The sequence below is a fragment of the Nelusetta ayraudi genome, unplaced genomic scaffold (assembly GCF_046127955.1).
Source record: "Nelusetta ayraudi isolate G7.1 ecotype Tasmania unplaced genomic scaffold, CSIRO-AGI_Nayr_v1 ptg000168l, whole genome shotgun sequence".
NCBI lineage: Eukaryota > Metazoa > Chordata > Actinopteri > Tetraodontiformes > Monacanthidae > Nelusetta > Nelusetta ayraudi.
In genome coordinates, this window is record NW_027466218.1 from 2,113,823 (window position 1) to 2,134,615 (window position 20,793).

The 20,793-nt window shown below is 46.9% G+C and overlaps 1 protein-coding gene and 1 pseudogene across 1 annotated transcript; both read right to left on the minus strand.

Annotated features, from left to right (window-relative positions):
• Window positions 1-55: 55 nt before the first annotated feature.
• pcsk1 (proprotein convertase subtilisin/kexin type 1) lies at window positions 56-12,690 on the minus strand. The gene is made up of 14 exons (XM_076014272.1): window positions 12,212-12,690; window positions 10,665-10,769; window positions 10,465-10,587; window positions 7,811-7,957; window positions 6,748-6,824; window positions 6,418-6,506; window positions 5,639-5,811; window positions 5,128-5,340; window positions 4,827-4,927; window positions 4,511-4,744; window positions 3,472-3,629; window positions 3,228-3,361; window positions 2,482-2,643; window positions 56-2,123 (listed from the first exon to the last, which is right to left on the minus strand). Exons 1-14 carry the CDS (start codon window positions 12,398-12,400, stop codon window positions 1,689-1,691), a joined length of 2,340 nt encoding a protein of 779 aa, XP_075870387.1. The 5' UTR covers window positions 12,401-12,690; the 3' UTR covers window positions 56-1,688.
• A 3,843-nt stretch (window positions 12,691-16,533) lies between these two features.
• On the minus strand, window positions 16,534-19,102 carry LOC142880363 (leucine-rich repeat and coiled-coil domain-containing protein 1 pseudogene; annotated as a pseudogene).
• Window positions 19,103-20,793: the final 1,691 nt, after the last annotated feature.

Genomic DNA, 20,793 nt, shown 5'->3' on the forward strand with positions numbered 1-20,793 from the left:
CGTTGCCAAACTAATTACTGAAATCAACTTTGCTGCCAGAGACTCAAACAGACTCAAGTGGTCACTTTGCAGTTTATTACGATAAATCATAGAATTTTCTTATCAACATTTGAACCCTATTCATATTTTTATATATATATTTTTTTCTACATCCATACAGAAATTGCAACATAAAACGGGTTATGTAAACAATGTTAGACCTTGGGTATCAGTCCTAAACAGAACAAAACAGCACGGTTTACTTTGAGGAACGTACAAACTACAGGTTGCGTGTTAAACATCATCCCAAACATCTTCCATTTGGCCTTGTTGGTCAGGCGGGTCCTGGCCGGAGGACGGGAGACTCTGCATCAAGTACTCGTTCAAGTCAGAAACACTTCATCTAGCGCTGGTAAACGGATCTGCAGCACATGAGGATGGGGGGGCGCACGACATTTGTCACGGCATATATTAAGGCGTTACAGATGAATGTGCTTTGAAAGTTTTGGGTGCAGAGAGTCTTTTCCTACAGTTTCTGCCTCTGTGGCCGTCTGAAGCACGTTTGGAAGTTATGTTATCGGATTTTTGGTAACTGCGCAGAGTACTGCAGAGGATGAGCAAACAAATGGCTGTTTTGCACATTCCCTGAAGCTTGCTTTTTGACAGCAATGTTGTTGTTTTGTTTTTGGCAGTGATTCACTGCAGTCATGTCGACTGCGGTGACTCTTGAGCTAACGGAGCGACTCGGACTACAACAAAAATAAAGTGTCTAACGGTTTAGTAGCGTATATACTATCTCCATAAACTGTGAGGATCATTAGAAAAATATTTCCTTTAATGCAGCATTGTAGTTATAGAAAATTAAACACATTGCACAGAAGGATATTTATATAGACTTTTTTTTTAAAAGATGAAATTGTTGCTACTCCAACTTAAAGACTTAACTCAACAGTTGAGATCAATTGTATAATCACCTGAATCGTGGCAGAACTTAAATGTCAATATATCTCCATATAATTTTAATGTAATATTTCTCAGATTAAATAACTTCATTTCCCACAATATTATCCCCTTACATCTTGAGCTTTGTTCACACCCTGAGAATGAATCTTCTGCTAAACAAAATTCCACAAAATACCTGATCAGTAAAGTAATTTCTTTCTTTCATTTCTCCAATTCATTAATCTTTTATGAGAGGTGTTTTTTTTTTTTTATGGGCTTTTCCCTTTAAAACAAGTAGATGTGGTCATCATCGCAAAACAGAATAAAAGCTATGTGGGGGTAAAATTGCAACTGGATATGTTTTTTTTTTCAAAACCATATTACAATCACTGTCTTTGAATAACATAGATAATATAGAGATACCGATACCAAACTTATATCAATAGGTGGCATGCTTGAGCATTGAGACAGTGAAGAGAGGAGAGAGAAGGATGCATTTCACAGCTCCGAAGATTTGTGAAGAACTGAATCATGTGCGCACTTCAGATTTTGCTGGATTTTAAGAGCTTTTTTTTTCCCCATCAGCGGCAGTTTGCAAACAAAGGAAAATCAGAACTACAGGTTTCAACCAAGTGCCTCTGCTTTCTCTCCTCTCTTCGCCTTGTTCCTCTGCTCCCCCAACCAACACATGCTCCCTTCTGTGATTTATACCTCTCGCCCCACCCTAACTCGCCCACACCCCTCTTTTGTTTGCCTCCCATCTCCTCCTACTTGCGATCATCGCCTAGCATCTCAAACAGGGCCTGCAGCAGCCGGTCGTCTCTGTGCCTGTACGGCTTGGTGCTGTAAAACCCGTCGGTGTAGTCGCTGTAGACATTGTCCGCAGTGCCCTGGTACTTGTTGATCATATCCAGAGCCTGGTACAAGGATTGAGGGGGAAGCCTGGTGGCGGTGGCCGATGGGGTGTGCCCGGGCTGCTTCTGCTGCTGCTTCCTTCGGACGGATGAAGCTCTGGCTGGAAGCTGGAGCTGCTGCTGCAGCCCCGGAGTTTGCCTGTTGAAGGCGGTTTGGAGCAGACGCAGCAGGGCCATGGAGGGAGAGGACGCTGCTTCTGAGGATTTCCTGGACTCGACTTTGGGGATGGAAGAAGCGGAAGCCTGCGCGGTCCTTGTCTTTGGGGGTGGCAAGGCCTGCGTGGGCTCCTGTTCACCAGGCAGACGTGACAAACGTGAGCACACACAAGAAAAATATTTCTATGAAATGTGTCTTGAGGATACTGCAATGAATGCAGCCCTAAATGCAGCTTAATTTTTAGTGTACATTGGGACTCGGCAAACACGATGATGAGCCAAATCAGGTTTTTCATGTTATTATAAAAAGTCCTGTATTCTACACGTTACATTTCAGATAACAGTGAATCAGAGTTGCAGAGTTACTCTAAAGTCTCTGAATATCTCCAGAAAAACAGCATAGTTAGTCCTCTGTTTACTTCCTCCTGCAAAACGCCCAGTATTAGCTTCCTGCTGAATCTGATGTTTGGTTGTGTGTGACTGTACCCACCTCCATCATGTCGTCCATGTGCTCCACGCCTCTGCGATCGTTCTGCACTGCGTTGTAGGGCGTGTACACCCGGGGTTTCTTCATGTGGTCCGGCTTCTCCGAGGTCCCGTGCAGAATCAACTTCCAGTTCAGAATTCGACCCTTGTTCTCCATTCGGCCCGACTGCGAGGACACGACATTCAGTAAAAACGAGTCTGATCACTGTCTTGTAATGCGCAAGATTTAACAGCATCTAATGGGAATTACTCTGCAAGCAAAGTAATGTTTGTATGTATCACAGCTTTAAGTGTGTGGTAACTGTAACTTCAGCTAACCAAAGAATAAATTTCAATCCGACTGGAGTGACCTGCTCGGCAGACAGCACATTTCTGTTATCAGTAAATTCCATGTGGAAATGGTCACATTGATGCTAATCTCTGTTGTCCTGTTTAGGATTCACATATTTCTCATAGCTGACTTAATGTCAGGGTTAAGAAAAGATATTAAAAAAAAACCCTCCCATTTAGATCCATGGTCTCAACGAGAAATGTGTGTTCACAGTTTGGTGGCTCTGCGCTTTTTTATTAAAAGTGAAAATGCCTCTAATCAAAAACCAACATGAGATCTTTATTTTTGGGACGTTTTTATAGAGCTAAGAAACTTTCCCCTTCCATTTTATGCCAGTGCACCCTGCTAGATGCTACACCTCTAACGTTTTAGGCTGGGAATTAAGGATTTTTTTTAATTATAATTAAGGTGGCACTCACACTGTCTGTGATTTTGAGGGTCCAAGTTCCAGCAGGATCTTCTCCCCACGTGTGAACAGACATGAAGTCCCAGTTCCTGAAGCCATTGGACGACGTGTCTCTCTCCCGTTCAGCCAACAGCACTGTGTTGGTCCCTGAGGTTCAAAAAATAAACAGGAACTGTTACTATGGAAGTACTGTGTGTGTGTGTGTGTGTGTGTGTGTGTGTGTGTGTGTGTGTGCGTGCGCGTGCCCATTCTCTAACCTGCTGGAGAGGTGAGTGTAATGTGCAGGTCGCCCCGCCGTGTGTACTCGATGCTGGCTTCCACCTGTATGTGCTCCAGTGAGTGGACTGCGTTCTCCTGACCCTCGCAGGCCTTGGTGGGAATCTCTATGGTGATCTCGCCTGCCGCCTTCAGCTCCCTGTGGGACGAGGGAGAAAATTATAGCAGGGGAACGAGGCTGCATGTCATTTTTGCGATTGCAGTTCAATCAAAAAAAAAAAAGAAAGAAAAAACAAAATCCCAATTTCAGTCGACATTCACTACATGTGTAAAATGCACGGGCAGATTTGGAGGCCAGCGCTCATTCATTTGCAAAAACAGATAATCCCCGTGCCTGCCAGACATGAATGAAAGGATTTCCGTGTTCAAGCTGGCATAAAGCTGGAGGAGGAAGGCTGCTGGGGTGGGGTGGGATGTAGACCACTAAGCATTGACAGAAATGTCGAGCCAAATCCTCTGGATTAGACATGGATGTGGCAAGGTAATGGGGAAAACTCAGTGTTTGCTGCTATTGAGTCACATAATCCAGAGCAGCGAGGGAAACTTGGAGGAAGATGGAACTCGGTTGACCTGAGCTGCCACCACAGCAGCCGCCGCCACTGCCGTCGTCCTGCTATCAAAAAGAGTTCTTGTAAGGACAAACTGAAGCGGCTCAGCTTTAGCTCATGATGCTCACAGGTCATTAATTCGGGGAGGAATATAAAAGAAAAGTAGACATCTGGAGAGACAACAACAGGGGAGGGGCGGTTCGTTGCTTTGACTTCCTGTCTGTGCAGGGAAGAGTTCTGCTTTGAATTTTTATTGCAACTGTTCAGAGATTGTATGATTCAGAGATTAACACTGCCCATAACATTGTAACACGCCAACTACTATTCTGTTTTCTGGGTTTTTGTACTTTTCAATGTCAGTCTTCTCTTGGATCCAACTGTAATGTGGCTTTGAGTTTAGTCTCAAACCTCCAACTGCCTTTCAGTTAAAGCTGCATGTACGGGACGGACATGTGATGCGTTAACTTCATACCTGGGCTCAAAAGAATCGTCCCTGACGATGCACTGCTTCTTCTCGGGCACGTGCCTCCAGGTGAGCGGGTCGGCGAGGTCCACCAGTGCTTTGGCGTTGAGCAGGCCAAAGCCGAAACGGCTATTGACCATCAGTCCCGCTCCGTTCCTCTTCCAGCCAGGGTTGTTGGCCAAGGGATCGAACTCGGAGGTCCAGACCACGATGTGCTGCAGATCCCTCCAGGTGAGATCAGGGCTGAGGGGACGAGATGGCGTGAGACAGTAAATTCACTGTCGGATAGAAATCTGTTGTGGTCAACTGTTGGGGTCTTGCATACTTTTGTTCCAGCGCCAGGGCAAATATTCCGGCAGCCAGAGGAGCCGAGGCTGACGTTCCCGTGTGAGTCTGGGTGCACTCGTTATGCAGGTCAGCGCTAGTCTGGGGAGAAGAGGGTCAAATGTAAGGAAAACAGCAAAAGTTCCAATCAACAGTTGCAATCAAATATTTTAAATGGATGTGAGAATCGGGTATAATCAGAATATAGCTTCCGTTGTGAAGCCGAGCCACAGGGTAGTTGACCACAACGATCACAATGATTTTGCTAAAACCAAACTCCACAGGTGTGTGCAGCCGCTCACTATTCTCTGGTCGGTGTAGTCTCCGCTGCTGTAGGCCGTCGCCAGGGTGGAGGAGCATTTCTCGGCGTACCACGGGGACAGGCCGTGCTGGGAGGCGCTGCTGATGGAGACGGTGAAGATGCTGTCTGTGTAGCCGTCGCAGTCGCAGTTGTCGCCCTGGCGCCCGCCGTTACCTGACGCCCAGACGAAGATGGAACCCTTCCCACCGCGGCCCTGCGGACGACACGCCGGATAAAGGGAGGTCAAGAGGGGGGTGGAGTGTGTGTGTGTGTGTGTGTGTGTGTGTGTGCTGATCCAACCGACACCAACTGCAAACATCAGACTGTTGCACTGAGACGGATCCAGGTATTAAACACACACACCGTGTCATTGGACTCTTTGCCAATGTTCACCAAAGACGTTTTGTAATGAGAGGCTGCACTCCGTGAACACCTTGTCCTAATTGATTCCATTGCTATCATTGCTGCAGATAATGACCTCCATTAGGAGCTATTATCTGAGATGGCTTTACCTTCTGGATGCCGTATTCAAAGGCCTTCTGGGCCAAACGGCCGGGACCCTCCACCGTCTTGCCATCGTCGTTGGGTCCCCAGCTGGCGCTGTAGATGTCCACGTGGTTGGGGTTGAACCCGATGGAGCTGGCCTCAATGGCATCAGTCACGATCCCATCCAGCATCCGAATGCCTGAGTGCAGAAATACGCTGCTGTTATCCCTTTGGTTACTCACCACATGCTGTTGTAAAGACAGTTGTACAAACAATTTCTCCAATCAATGGTCTGATGTTGTGTATTCACATTTTTTGGAAATTAGGGGGAAAAAAATAATTTAGCCCTCCGTTTACCTCCTGCAGAGCTTCCCACTAAAACTGCTACATTATTGTTGTACATTCCACACGTTTGTATCAGGGGCAAACAAGAAAGTCTCTAACAAACACACTAAGCTGGGAGGGGTTTTGGGAGGGATTTTATAAAGGGATTAGTGCTCTTTGTGACATCGCAAAGAGTACATGAAGGGTCGCCTGAGAAGACGCTTTGCTACACTTTCTTCCTGAAAAGTTGAGCAAGCATGAGAAGTAAAGACTGTAAACGACTGAACGCACCCCACACATTCCAATAAATATTATAATGGTATTTTCTAAGGCCCCCCAGTGACTACTGTGCACCTGGAATCATCCATGCTTTCCTCCCATTTAAAGGCACCACAGGTTTGCTACATTACTTTCACATTATTTGCCCACAGATACAGTTAAAATTATGCCAATGCAGACGTTTTCAAGAGAAATCTCTCACCTCCAACTTTGGAGTTGTATGCGACTCCAACGCCACATTTATTGTTGTCGGCCTGCATGGCGATCTCCCCAGCACACCTGGTCCCGTGTCTGTAACACGTGCACATAAACATTGGGCTCAGTTTTTATGAGTTTCATTCAACCCTCATCAATGCAGCAGTTTTTCTGCACGACCACTCCAACTCAACCCGCCTTCGTTTGATCTGAACTAACAAAATCAAATTAGCTCGGGCCTCAGTAATATTACACAGGGATTCACTCTGCCGTAAAAATATGTTGATTAAATAAACAGAGGCATGGCGAGAGTGCTGCCTCTCTGCAGATTACTCACTTGTTCTCATTAGTGGCGTCGTATCTGGGGAACGGGTTGGGGTCGTTATCGTTGAAGTCGTAGCTGGCTGCTGCGTCCTTAAAAGAAGAAAAAATAGAAGCGACAAAAGGGGACAAATGAGAAAATGGCCTTTGCGTTGACGTCAGTGTGCATCACGGAACAAGGCCTCTAATCGGCGCTGTGCCCGGCTCGTTTTGCTGTCAGGGAGACGCACGTTGTCGCGTGTGGAACAGTGGAGCGACGTCACGTTCAATCAAGATGCTGCCGCTTGTCAACATCTGGATTGCTGGGAAATGCTGCTGCCACTGCGTCTGTTTATGGCGCTGCCGAAATAGCTTTTTGCCTCTCCGCCCTTGCCTCTGGATTAGCGTGTGACATAAATGTAGGAATTGTGATCCCTGCTAATCGAAAGTCGCATGTAATTAGTCATTCTGAACGGCCGCGACGGCCTCCGACTGGCATTTCAAAGCAGCTGCGGCGCTGCCTGATTCTTGGCTCCGAAGGAGGCCGAGAATCAGGCAGCGCCGCGTCGTCGAGGATGAGCAGCGTGCTTGATTGAGCGCCGTTGAGGAATCTAATTACAGTGGGAGGCGCTCTCATCGGCCAGTGTTGTCACACACACACACACACACACACACACACACACACACACACACACACACACACACACACACACACACACACACACACACGCCGCGGCTCTTTTTTCTTGCTCTCTGTGTCGAACCGCAGATGGAGCATTTTAAAGCTTTTACCTCTCCAACACCCTCCACTCTCCACCCCCCTCCCCCACCGCAACAGGAAGCATTATGGTCGCTCTCATTAGCTTGTAATTATCTGCAACGCCCAGTACTTGACACGTGAAAAAAGCAAAACAAACAAATAAAGAAAAAAACGCTGGCTGATTTCCATCCCTGTGGAACGTGACTCAAAGCCGCTGTGGAGGCCGATGCCGTCCCTCCCGCGCCCTCCGTCTCAATGTATCGCCTCGCGAGGTGTCGCCGGCTGCCGTTGCTACGCGACCGGCGCGACGGAGGCTGTCTCCATGGAAACGGTGTCTTACGTAGTTGGAGTAGATGTCCGTGTGGTTCCACTCCAGCCCGTCGTCCAGGACGGTGATGACCACTCCTTTCCCTGTGATGCCTTTCTGCCACACAGGGATCACATGCAGGTCCAGCTTGGGCAGCGAGGAGGATGTCCGCGTGTCTTGCTGCAAGAGAGGGACAGATTGACGCGTCACAAAGAGAGAAAAACAACTGCGAGTTGGAGTGGAAAGATCTCTCTAAGCACTTCATCCAGAGAGGCTCTTTAGGTATTATCATATATGTGAAAAAGGTCAGACGGAGAAGAGTAAAAAGTCTCTTGGATGTCAGCGCCGACCTTTGCAGAAAACTCATTATGGGATGTTTGGGCTTTTTCCTTTGTCAGGGCTGGGGTTCACACTCCACAAGGCAGCCAGCGGATGTTAATTATTGAAGCTTTTGTCGTTATCAGCTAACAGCAACTACAGCGTTATGAATAATTTAACCCACAAGGTGCCCGGCTGTGTCCGCAGATGTGTTTTGCTTCAAACCCGCAGTTTCAACTGGTTAGACTTCACATTCACACCCTGTGAATGCATCTCTGATGCTGTTGACATACAGTTACAGGAGATCTGGAGAAACAGTAAATATTTGCAAATGTTCACTCAAAACTGATGATGACAAGAGAATAACAGGCAATGCATCTCATCTCATCTCATCTCATCCTACTGGTGCAGTTGCTGTCCAGCTGCCTGGAAGACTTGACGATCCAGCCCAGTTTGACTTGGAGTAGTGAGGTCTTGCAGAGCAGCGAGTGGTGGATGCACCACGGTGCTCTCAGTAAGAATAAATCAGCGTTAGGCAACACTTTGAGGCTGATTCCATGAGTGTCACCGTCCCTCACCAGGGAGAGAATTTGAGACCATGTTTAATTGAACCATGTGAGCGCCCACACGTTGGTTTCCACGCTTGCCAAACTGGGGGTTGATATCCAGCTGAGCGGAAGCTTAAATTGTTCAATGTTTCAATTTCAGTCAAAACACTTTGGAGGGCTTTGAGGGGAAGTGACGTCTGCCTGGTGAACAGTGTGATTCAGAGCTTGATGTCGATGGAAAAAAAAAAGGTCTCACTTTCCTCTTGCGCTCTTCACACATTATGCACAGACACTGCAGACGTGACTCATCCCTGCGATGCACCGCCTCTTTTTTCTCCCCCTCCCTGCTCTCTATCGCTCTCCAGCATCAATTCCTTGTTTCAGCTCCACACCTTTTTTCTGGAATCTTATCCTTTCTGCCGTTCCCCCCCCCCCCCCACAGAATGCCAGTCGCAACATAAACACACAGCAGACGCTGTATTTTTTTTTTCTCCACCTTTATAATCGCAATTCAGCCCGTCTCATATTTGCAACCGGGGCCAGTGATTCACTTTAGTGACAGTGGCAACACAAACACACCACAGCAGCTTATGCAAGTCCCTGTTGTAGCGAGACACAAAAACCAACACACAACCACAACCCTGGTTTCATTCAGGCGGACACAATACCGGCATCTCTCTCTCTTTCCTTCCCACAAAGCCATCCAAGCAGGAAGAATCTTAAGTGACGGGGATGAGTCACACTCTGATGAAATGATCAGACAGTCACCCACTTGTCAAGACAGACACACCGGCACTGTTCCCTCTGCCTGCCACATGGACGCAGCACAACTTTGGCTGCAGTGGAAAAATACATTAAGCTGCGCTTTGAGGCTGATTCCATTAGTGTCATCATCCCTCACCTTCAAAATGTCATTTGTCTTAATTTGTTTTTCTGTTTTTTTTCCTTGTAACCCACAAAGTGTGTGTGACTCATGACTGGATGGCAGTGGTGCAAAATAACTCAAAATACTGATAACTGTCAGTCAAAAGTCTGGATTGGGTCAACGTGTTGGTAAAGGACCCAACAGCTGTGACAATCTACAATTCATGGCTGCAACTGGGCCGCATTGAGCTTCAACAGGCTTCAGGGGAACTTAACACACTGTGTCCAACTCTCCTCTATCCTGCTGGATTATCGTCCGTCCACACCAACTGTGCGACCAATTAAGCAAATGGCTCTTTTGGCCAGAACTACACGACGAAGTGCTATTGTTTCATTCATTATTATTTTTTTTTTTATTTAAAAAGGATTTTGTTTGCCTCCATGCCTTTTTTGAGTTAAGCAATAATTAGAAAGTAGTAAGCCGTTTGCTATTGTTGTTACACAAAGCCACAGCACGCACATACTGACACTGTCCTGACCCGCTTTACACACACACACACACACTCATCTAATAAACACAATCAATGGCCTCGCACTACAGGGGCTGTGAGGACAGAGTGACACGGTGCTGCCCAGCACTTGCACAGATTTGGAAGCGTCTCAGGAGAGAAGACACCAGCTGCATGCAAACAGAAGGCTGAATAACTCACAGCATGGCCGACATATGACGAGAGGATTTAAAGGTCCCATATTGTCATTTATTTGATAAGATCATTGTTTTCACTCTAGACTTCAGTGGAGTTATGCAATGAATAAAAAAAACCAAAACTCTAAATTCTAAAACCACAGTAATTCTCAACCTCTGGAAACAGAGCTTCACCGTTGAGCCATTTTACGGCTATTTGCCTTTTAGTTTGTTTGATGTGTGAAATCTAGAGAGTGCAGGGAGCCACTCACCAGGTACCACTGCTGGTTCCACATGGGATCGTCAAACAGCTTGTCCACAGGACAGTCGCGGCACTCCCCCAGTGACGCTCGCTTACTGCGACGTTTCTCGTACTGCTGCTCAGCCCACAGCACCTGCACACAAGACAGGAAGTGATGCTACGGCTGCTTTTGAAACGTGGCGCCGGCCTGTCGAGGAAGCGCTCTCTCACCCGATCGTCCTCCGACAGCCGCTTGGTGATGTGTTCGGCACTTCGCCTCATTCTGCGAGGATGATTTCGGTGTTTGAACAGGAAATGGTCCTGCAGGGCCCCAATCTGCAGAGGGGAAAACAAGACACGGGTCAGGCGGCTTGGTCCGCAGGAAATTACATAATAAGGAGATATTTCGTCCCGGCAGCCTGCTCAAACATTGTCATCGCTCTCCAGGAAGCAACAGTTCAGGTTCAGGTTGCAACCTGCAGGCAAGCGTGCAGTTAAAAACTGTGGAAAACACAAGAAACAATAAGTAAATCAGATCAAGTGAGGGTACCACATAGCAAAAACATTACAAATAAAAATGTAAAGACTATAAGAACCTACTGAATCCTCAGAATAGATCAATACTAGATTGGTAAATATAGTAGGTTAACGTTTTTCAGAAGGTTCATCAGTGTGCTTGCAGCTGGAACGCTGTTGTCTCTGTCACACCTGTTTGAACCCTTCAAAAAGGAAGATTTAAGATACTGATTTAAAACGGAATCAGCTTCCCGCTGGAGCGATCATGGCTCAAATCATCATTTATACATTGTTTGTTTCTGTCCACATGCTTGTACTTTGTCAGGTAAAATATTGTTCCCCACCAAGTTAATATAAACACAATTTAATCACATTGTTGTGGAGCTGTGTGCTCCTCTGTGCCTGCAAGAATAGATGCAGGACTGGGAGGTGCATCCTTTGTTATGCTATTCCAGTTTCAATTAGGGGCACGTCATAAAAATCAGGGATTAACAATAACAGTAGTAGGATTTCAGTAGGATTTCTCACTCTTCATGAGATGTTACCGATAGACTGGGCCTTTAAACACTCTGTTGGCATACATCTCTTGCCTTTTTAAAGGGAGATTAAAAATAAAGCAAATACAACCAAGCACATTTGGACATAATACCCTCTGGATAATTATGATATAACAGAAGAGCCGAGGCAGTGAGGTGAGTTATGAGTGTCTCCGTATCCATGTCGCTTCTGTAAATCATTGACAGCTGCTGTTCAGAGTTACATGGATACAGATTAATGAACTGTCTTTATAAGGCTCCGGCTCTAATGTGTTTGCCCAGGAGTCGCAGCATCAGTCGGTATAAAATAAAAGGCAGCGTTGGGTGGGGGGGGTTGAAAGCCCACTTATCGGGAGTGTGTAAACAGTGAGTCACGGCTGAATGAAATGGCCCTGCTGTAATTAAACGGGGTGCTGAAAACTGCAGTGTTCCTGCAGGCTACCATAAAATCAAGAAATAAAGGAACACAAATCTGCCCTAATGGTTTTATCAGGCAAAGCAGAACAATTGGTGAACCTTCTGCCTTGCCGTGTTACATCACAGTCCACATCTGAGGGGGCTTCACTCTATCACACACAGCTTTAGCTGCTGCATCTGGTAATGTCTAAAAATAGTCAAACTAGAAGAGCCTGATGTTGTTGTTGTTTTTTCAAGCGCATTAAAACTGCCGGGAAAGGCGTGACGTATGATTATCATTTCCGATTTGGCTCGAGTGTTGCCGCCTACCTGTCGGACCAGGTGGTAGTCCAGCTCTTTGGCGATGGCCTCCGCCGCGGCCAGACCTCCGGGGATCTCCACCGCCCACTCGTTCAGGTACTGCCGGTCGTTGTAAGAGGAGCCCAGAGAGCCGCGAGCCACGGAGCAGAGGACGGCAAGAACACAACACATCACCGCTGGGCGACATCTCACTTCCATCTCAGAGGGAATTCAGCCAGATGCGAAAAAAAAATATCTGTCTATGTATCTATCTATTTATATATGTACACGATAAAACACGTTGCGGCGCGACCCAGAGGGAGATCAGGCCGAGGTGTAAAGATTTAAGGAGAGATCTTCCTCCTCGAGTCCCTCTTTTATTCCTGATGATACAGCTGAGCTGCGGAAGGAGGGAGCGTGCGCGTAATTGGTCGGCTCGCGATGAGGAGGAAATATGATGCTGCTTCGTGCGCTCCGGAGTGCCTGTCTGCGCGCTGGGGTGGGAGGGAGGGAGGGAGGGCGAGTGCACCCACGTCAAATTACCGCCGCTCTGACGTCAGCTTGTCGTCCACCTTTTTGGTACGACGTGAGTTCGAGTCCCCGGGGGGAAGGGGAGGGGGTGGAAGGTGGATGGAGATCCAGCTAAAAATACCACGCTGTTTATCTCTGGAGGAGGGAGCAGCGCAGGGTGGAGAGGCAGAACAACACGCTCACGTTGACAATGAAAGCAACGTCGCGTCGTTTTCATCAGCAGCCTGAGCATCCTCGCGAGTGCCAGAACTCGCCGACGATGGGGGCGCTCAATAAAGGCGCATCGCCGTTTGTTCGCGTCACCAGGGCGGAGAGCGAGGAGGAGGTGGAGGAGGAACGAGGGGAGGAAGAAGAGGAGCGAAAGGGGGAGATGATAGGGGATTGGAAGGAGGAGGAAGTATGGGGAGGGAGAAGGATGGCGGAAAGGAGAGGTTGAAGGAGAGGAAGAATGGGAGGAAAGGCAAAGCAAGGAGAGGAGGATGGAGAGTGTGAAAGAGTGGAGGGGTGAATGAGAAGGAAAAGGGGTAAGGAAGGGGGCAGGGAAGAAAGAGGAAGAAGGGGACAGTAAGACTGCAACAGTGGGGAGGAAGGAGAGATACAGGGTTAAGGAGAGAAGGCAGGAAATGAGGAAGGAGGTGATGGTGGTGGGGGTGGGGGGGTGGTGGGAGGGGGTGGGGGGGTGAGGAGTAGAGATCAGCACCGCGGACAGCTCCCTGTCCACACCCCACTAATGTCCTGAAGGGATGGAAGTAAAGACTGGTGAAGGAAAGAGAGCCGCAGTGGCTGATCAGGCCTGTTACAGCAAAGCAAGGGGCAGAAGCTGTCAGTTATAAAGCACAATAAAGGCTCATAAAATGCATTTTGGAAAAAATAAATTCAACGCACGTGACTTAAATCATTCATTCAATTCCGGTTCGATAATCATCTGTCGGCTAATTAAGGAATTCCGAGTAAAATCAGAAACTACAGTGAAGTCTGTGCTGTGCGCTTCGTACTCGTCTTTGTGAACGTTTGGTGCAGAGAAATAATTCTCCTTCCCATCCTTCTCCTTTGACAGCAGAGATCAAGCAACACCGAGACAAATGTCATCCGAGTGTGTTGCATCAATAACACAATACAGGAAAACTGACGGAGCTCACGTTGTTATCTGGACACATAAAGGTCAAATGAACGCCGTCTCGAAAAGACGTGCAGGTGATGTCACAATTTGAAATGAGTTTGAAATTCAAAGTGAAGAATCAGGAAACGATCGTCAACTAGCGCAAAGCATTTAAAATCATCATGTCATGAAGTTACAGCAGCCTAGAATAGTCTAATTTATAATACAACACTTGGGTGAGTGGATGATGACATTGCACTGTGAGCAAGGCTGGATAAATTAAAGCTCAAACTAAAATTCTGACCCTTCAGATGTGACAATACAACAACCATCGAGGTTCGCTAAATAGAAATGCAACATGAAAAACACTCTAGTCCTTTGCTGCAGGTACTAATAAACACGATGAGTGCTGATTTTCCATCCAGCTGCTTGACAATCAGTGTCCGGATGTCCTTTTATGTTGACTCACTGTCATGACTCACTTAATTGGAGCAGAACCAACATATAAAGGTTTGATGATAGTGACGCACATCCTCATTTCCCGCCGAGATTAATGAAAATTCTGTAAAAAATTAAACCTGTCTATTAACTGCCACTGAATATAACAACAACCAATGCACATTAAATTTTTTCTTTATTTTCAGATTCTTCATCTTTATTCTGGAACAGTTTGCAAAAAGTTCCCCTGACCTCTCCACTACAGAACTCTGGAAACTTGCATATTTAGCCCGGTGTTAACAGCATCCTGCTATAACAGATGCTTTGCTTGGACCTGTTTGGATAAAAATAAGAGTGAAGGCTCAGTGCCCTTTGTGACATTGCAAAGTCTTCACTAAAGAAGTTGAAGAGTGTTCTACTTGTGGAGCATTGGAGATTGGTTTGTATATTGATTTTTTTTTTTTTTTTTTTTTTTTAATATTCACAGAACTTGCAAATATGAGTATGAATCGATTTTCATGATGTGATGGAATATTATAAACTAACATGCGCAACTGCGATCACTTTTGTTACATTTTAAAAGGCATAAAAGGCCGGACTGGTCCTTGATGTCGTCAAACAGTAGTTGGGTCTTTTATTCAAAGGCTTTTGTAACAGTGTATTGGAGTTGTTTGCTCTTGTAAAGAGCAGGTCACCGTGCTCTGATCATCACAGCTGCTTCACAATGATCCACGGAACAAGGTGTTTTTTTCCCTTCCTCATGGATGGGTGTTATTTTTCCCCCTTTCTCTTTCCCCTTGGACATAATTAGAGGTTAATTTTCTTGTGGCTCTGCTCAGAAAAGCGAACAGGTTGAGCGCAAACAAGCACTCGACGTCTCTCCGGCTGGATTCACACCAATGATGTTTGAGCAAAAAAAAAAAAAAAGAAAGAAAGAGCAAGCTCGTCCGTCATTGTCAGGCTGAACCCATCTGAACCCACGAGGGGCTGACACGACTCGGTCATCTGGCCGTGTGCAAACAAGCCGGCGCCAGATCCGCGGTGTAATCCACGTTTACCTGGCAACGCGTGTTTGCTCTGAGCGAGGGAGCCGTCGTTGCTCGTCACTGGAAACCTGCCGCAGAGGGACGGCGAGGCCGACCGCTCGTTCTTTATCGCCCAAACCGGCAAATCATTGACACTGCTCTAGTCAATTCTCGGCCTCCTGTTGCCCTTAAAAGGGCCCATATGTGAAAGTGAGGGGCTCAAGGAGCCAATCGCGACTTGTGATGTTCCACTTGGTCGCACAACTTCATTCAACCAGCCGCGATGTCAGATTAAAAACGGTAAAATGTTCTAGCCCTATGTAAAAGCGCGGCTATTTCCCTGTGAAATGTCGCGCTTTGCTCTTGGTGAATTGTTGAGTTTCAGTTCGACGCGCCCAAGCGTGCTTGTGATAAACAAAAATTCTGGAGGATGCGGCGATCCACTGTTCAGATTGTTTATTTGCAATCCAAACACAAAAAACAAAAACGGTCTTACCGCGACAGCGGACAATGCGGCACAGGTTGCTTGCAAACTCACAGATCGACAAAGTAATCCAACAATCATCAAAAAATGAGAAATCCAAAGAGTGCTTGAAAAGCGGTCTAAAACTGTTTGGCTGCATTCAACTCAAGAGACCTGCCGGCCCCGTTAACCACCCTAATATAGTGCAGGTGCTGCAGTCACCTGCCTATGGTGATGTGGGGGCGTGGTCCTTAGCGCAACCAATACTAAGAAAATACTAAATAAATAAAACAATTACTTTTGTGTCCATAATTAACACATTAAGCCACAGTACCAATAAATCAGAAATAAGGAAAGAAAATAACTATTTTGGCTCCAACATTCCGGCCCCTAATTGGCATGCAGGAAACAAATGTCAATTATCAAAACAAAACAGAGGAGCCAAAGTTCTTTCACATCTTGTACAATATTATCGTCCTTTTTTTTTTTCTTTCTTTCTTTTTTTTCACAATATTGCAAACTTTTCAGTCTCTTTTGAAGATCTGCAAAAGTTGATGAGTCCAAGATGTGTGCATATGTGTGAGTGAATCTTCAGGTGCTGCTTGTAGGTGTGTGTGGTGGGAAAGGGAAGTGTGTGTGCGTGAATTTGTGCGGGGACGGGTGTGAGTGTGTGTTTGGCATGTATATGCGTTAGTCTCCTTCTGATGCCTCCAGAAGAAGCACGAGTTTGGTGATAGGCCGGCAAAGAGTGCTGGTCTTGGTCCAAACTTGTACTTGTCTTACGGCTCCCTTGGAATCAGGCACGGGTTGAGTCACTTGGCCCATAAGCCATGATCCTCTTGGTGCCATTTCGTCCACAATTAAAACGATGTCTCCTTTTTTGAAGTTTCGTGTCTTCCTTGTCCATTTTTGTCTTTGTTGCAGTTCTGGCAGATATTCTTTTATCCATCTTCTTCGAACTACATCTGCCATGTACTGAACTTGACGCCACCTCCTTTTGCTGTAACAGTCGTCCAGTATTGTGCAACTTCGCTACTGCAGCCCTTTGTGCATCGGTTGCTTTATTCCTTTCTTCCAGCAACACAAGTTCCTTGGCTTCAAACTTCTCCTTCATGCGCTTCACCTGGCTCTCCAGTTGAGTCAAGAAGTCTGTCTTCTCCTGCCACTTCTTGATTGTCTCACCGTGAACTCTTTTGGCCTCTTCCAACTCGACATCCTTGTCCACCAGCTGCTGTTTGAGCTCCTCCTTGCGGAGGCTCAAGTGCTCCAACTGCTCTCTGGCTTCTGCCTGCTGAGCGCGGTCCTCCTCCCGCTGCTGCTGGAACCTCTTCTGGGCCTGCGTTGCCTCTTCACGCATCCTCCGTAGCTGGTCGTCACGCTCCTGCAAGGCCTCTTTAAGTTTGCGGATGGATTCAGTCTGGTCATCGACTATTTTGGCTTTAATTTTGAGGGCATCGCCGTCCCTCTCACTCTGCTTCTTCCGACTCTCCAGCTCAGCACCCAACACCTCTATCCTGGCTTCCAAACGTCCTCGATCCTGAGCCAAGGACACTCCTTGATGAGCGAGTTCCTGGCCCCAGATCTTCCTCTCTGCCCTGAGGCCGTCTATCACAGACTCGTGGGCTGTGAGCTGAGACATCAGTTGTGCCTTCTCTTTCTTCAGCAGCTCCAGCTGCAGACTCGCACGTCTGTCCTGCTGCAATTTTTCTTCCAAGGAACGGAAGCGGCTCTTCAGATCTGTCACAGCGTCATTTTTGGCTTTGTTCAACTGAGAGATGCGGCTGTTCTGTTCTTTGACCATTGCTGTCAGCTGCTGCACCAGAGAGGCAGATTTCTTCTCCTTCTCCTGGAACTGAGTAAATGCCGCCTTGTGACCCACAAGCTCCTCGGTCATCTGGTCACAAACGTCTTTGACCTCAGAGAAGCGAGCAGCCTCAATGGTGAGCGCCATGCGGAACTCGTCCTCCAGGGCAGCGTACTGTTTCTTGCCCTCTGCCAGTTTCTCCTGCAGCTCAGACTCCCTTTGGCCGTGTTTCTGCTCCATGAATGCAACTTCTTTGGCAACTGCTTGGCGGAAATCTGACCCATCAGGCTGCAGCCGCAAGTCCAGTTGTTTCCTGTGCTCCTGTTCCCTGGAAACCAAGAGCTCGTGCAGCTTTTGAAGTTTGTCTTTCTGCTGGCGCACCGCTGCTCTCTGGATGTCCAGCTCTCTCCTCAGAACTGCTGCTTTGTTCCCCAGCTCCCGCTGTCGCTTCTCCTCCTCGGCTTGCTGTTGCGCCCTCAGTGACTCCCCCTGGGAGATGTTTTCCTCCAGCCTGTGCAATGCAGCCTTGTGTTGCTCTTCGCTGGTGCGGGCTTGCTCCACCTGGTGGGTGAGGGATCGACACCTCACCTCCAGCTCCTCAACACGATTTTTCAGTTCACAGCGCCCTGACCGCTCCCTCAGCAACAGTTCTTTCAATCTGTCGGTGGTGTGAAGGGCCAAACTCTGAAGATCTTTTTCTTCGCCGGCCTTGGTCTGCCAGCACTTGAGTTCGTCTGTGAGCTTCCTAACGGCCTGCTCTGCCTTCCAGCGTCGCTCTCTCTCCTGGTCACGCTCTTCCAAGATAGTCCTGTAGGTTTCTGCCTCATCTTTGGGTTTACTTGTCACGTCAACAGAGGCTCCAATGGCTCTTTGCAGGAACTTTCTCACTGGCTCGACTGCTTTCGCGCCGCGTGCAATGTTTACTTTTTTCCGGGTTCTCACTGTGGCCTCTGAACTCGTCTCGATGCGACACTGTGGATCACTGTCTGATTTCCTGCTTCTGATCTCCTTGGCAGGCCCCTTCTTCGTAAGGCTGTTGCGATGTCTGGGGATCCTGGACCGCCTCCGGTTTTCCTTCCCACTGTCACACTCGCTCTCTGACGTGTGATCCGTGTCCCTCTTGAAGATTTGTTGTGTCACGACAGCAGAGGAGCTACTGGTTGTTTTATCAGCAGGGGTCAACTTGATGAGCTGGTAAACTTGTTCCTCCAGTTTTTTGATGCGTTCTTCATTGACAGAGTCCACTGTTTCAGCTACACAACGATTGTTTGGAAATTGTGTGTCCTTTTTCTTTAATGGCAAAGCAATGCTGTAATGTCCATCTACCATTTTGATGGATGCAGAAACACTTTCCATGAACAATTTATCCTCCTGCGACATTTCAAGACGCTCTTCTTTCTCACGCTCCGGGAAGTCTTGCTTGATTTGCTGTCGTATCAAGTTCTCCAGCTTGACAACAGAGATCCTGTGAGCCATGACAACCCGTTTACCATTTTTGGAGACACTTGTTTTTCGAAAGGGACCATTTACAGTCCATCCTAAGGCTGTCTTAATGGCATAAGGTCCATTTTGCTTGCTGTTAATTACCTTCCAAGGTTCCAGTGCCATTGGAACGTTGCTGCCGATAAGCAAGCCGATATCAGAATTGATTGGATTGAGTTTTACCTCCTTTAGATATGGCCATTGCTTCAGATCCTCATGCGTGGGAATATTTTCCTTCTTAACAGGGATTTCATCTTGCATGTATGTAGTCGGAAGATCAAAGTAATCGTTACTGTCGACACTGCACATCTCTAGATCACATACAGATGCTGTCTTGACAACTTGAACTTGAACCATTGTTCGTAAAAGTATATCTGTGGTCCTTCCAGTGAGTTGAAGCTGCTGGAGAAGTGCCTTGCTGCAAAAACAATCAGTGCTGCCTGGATCTAAAAAGGCATATGTGGTGACTGTTTTGTTGTTTTTCTTGTTTCTTACCTTTACAGGCACTATAGCTAAGACCGGTTCCACTTCTCCAGTGTTGTTATCACTTGATCCAGTTTCTTTGTCAACTTCAACTAGACCACTTGTGATAGACTTTTCTTGGTCTTTATAAGTTTTGGCTCCTCCTTTATTGGTGATGTGCAAAACAGTAGGGTGCTTGAGAGAACAAACTTGACATGTCAGCCTTTGTGAGCATCCTTTGCTCATGTGCCCTGACTCCAAACATCCAAAGCACACTCCTTTCCTTTTCAAAAAATCCAGTTTTTCATTCTGAGCTTTCCTGTTAAATTGAGAGCAGGTATCAAGCGTATGAGCGCCACTGCAAAATAAACAAGGCTTTCTATTATCTTTAATAGATTGGACATGGGAAACACTGCCCCCTGCTGGTCTTGTCAATGGGGACACGCTGGTAACTAAACCACTCTTGCTCCTTCTCACCATGCTGCCTTTTGGCAGCTGTGGTACCTGGAAGTTTCCTTTTAAAATTGGTGCAACGTCTTTTAAGCTGCCGAATACTGGGTGGGATAAGACTTTAGCTTGATTATCCACAAAATTCACCAAATCTGCAAACCTGGCTCTTCTTCCACTCTGCTCTTGCAGGTCACAAGCTTTGAACCTCCATTTTTCTTTCAATTTATAAGGAAGCTTGGAAATGATGGCTTTCATATTCGTTGGATGATCCAGTTCCTCCAGATAATCCACCGTGTTCATTGCGTTGAGGCAGCTGTTTAAAAACAATGAGAAGCTCTTCAAAGATTCAGCATCCTCCACTTTTATAGATGGCCAACAGATTGCCTTATCCAAGTAAGCTGTGGCAATTGTGTAGTCATCTCCAAAATGTTTTTTCAGCAGTCTTTTTGCCTCCAGATATCCTCTGTCTGCTGGCATATACTGGCAGCTGCGCACAAGCTCCTGTGGCTGGCCGGCTGTAAACTGCTCCAAAAAGTGAAGTCTGTCCCTGCTGTTGTCCGTTCTCTTCTCAATTCCATATTCAAACGCTCTGATGAAAAACAGATAGTCCAATGGTTCGCCTTTGAAAACTGGTATGGAAAGTGAAGGTAATGATGACATATTGTGCTGCTTTACCAGAGCTTCTGTAATTTTGTTTTGCTTTTCCATTATTTCCGCTAACTTGTCAACGCTGGTATGCTCTTGCCTTGGTGCAGAGTTGAACCTCTGCATGGTGGTTGATTTGTGGTCATGCTGCTGAGCGCTCACGTGAGTTTGCATGCTTTGTTCCACTGTGTGCGGCAGGTCATAACCTTTGAC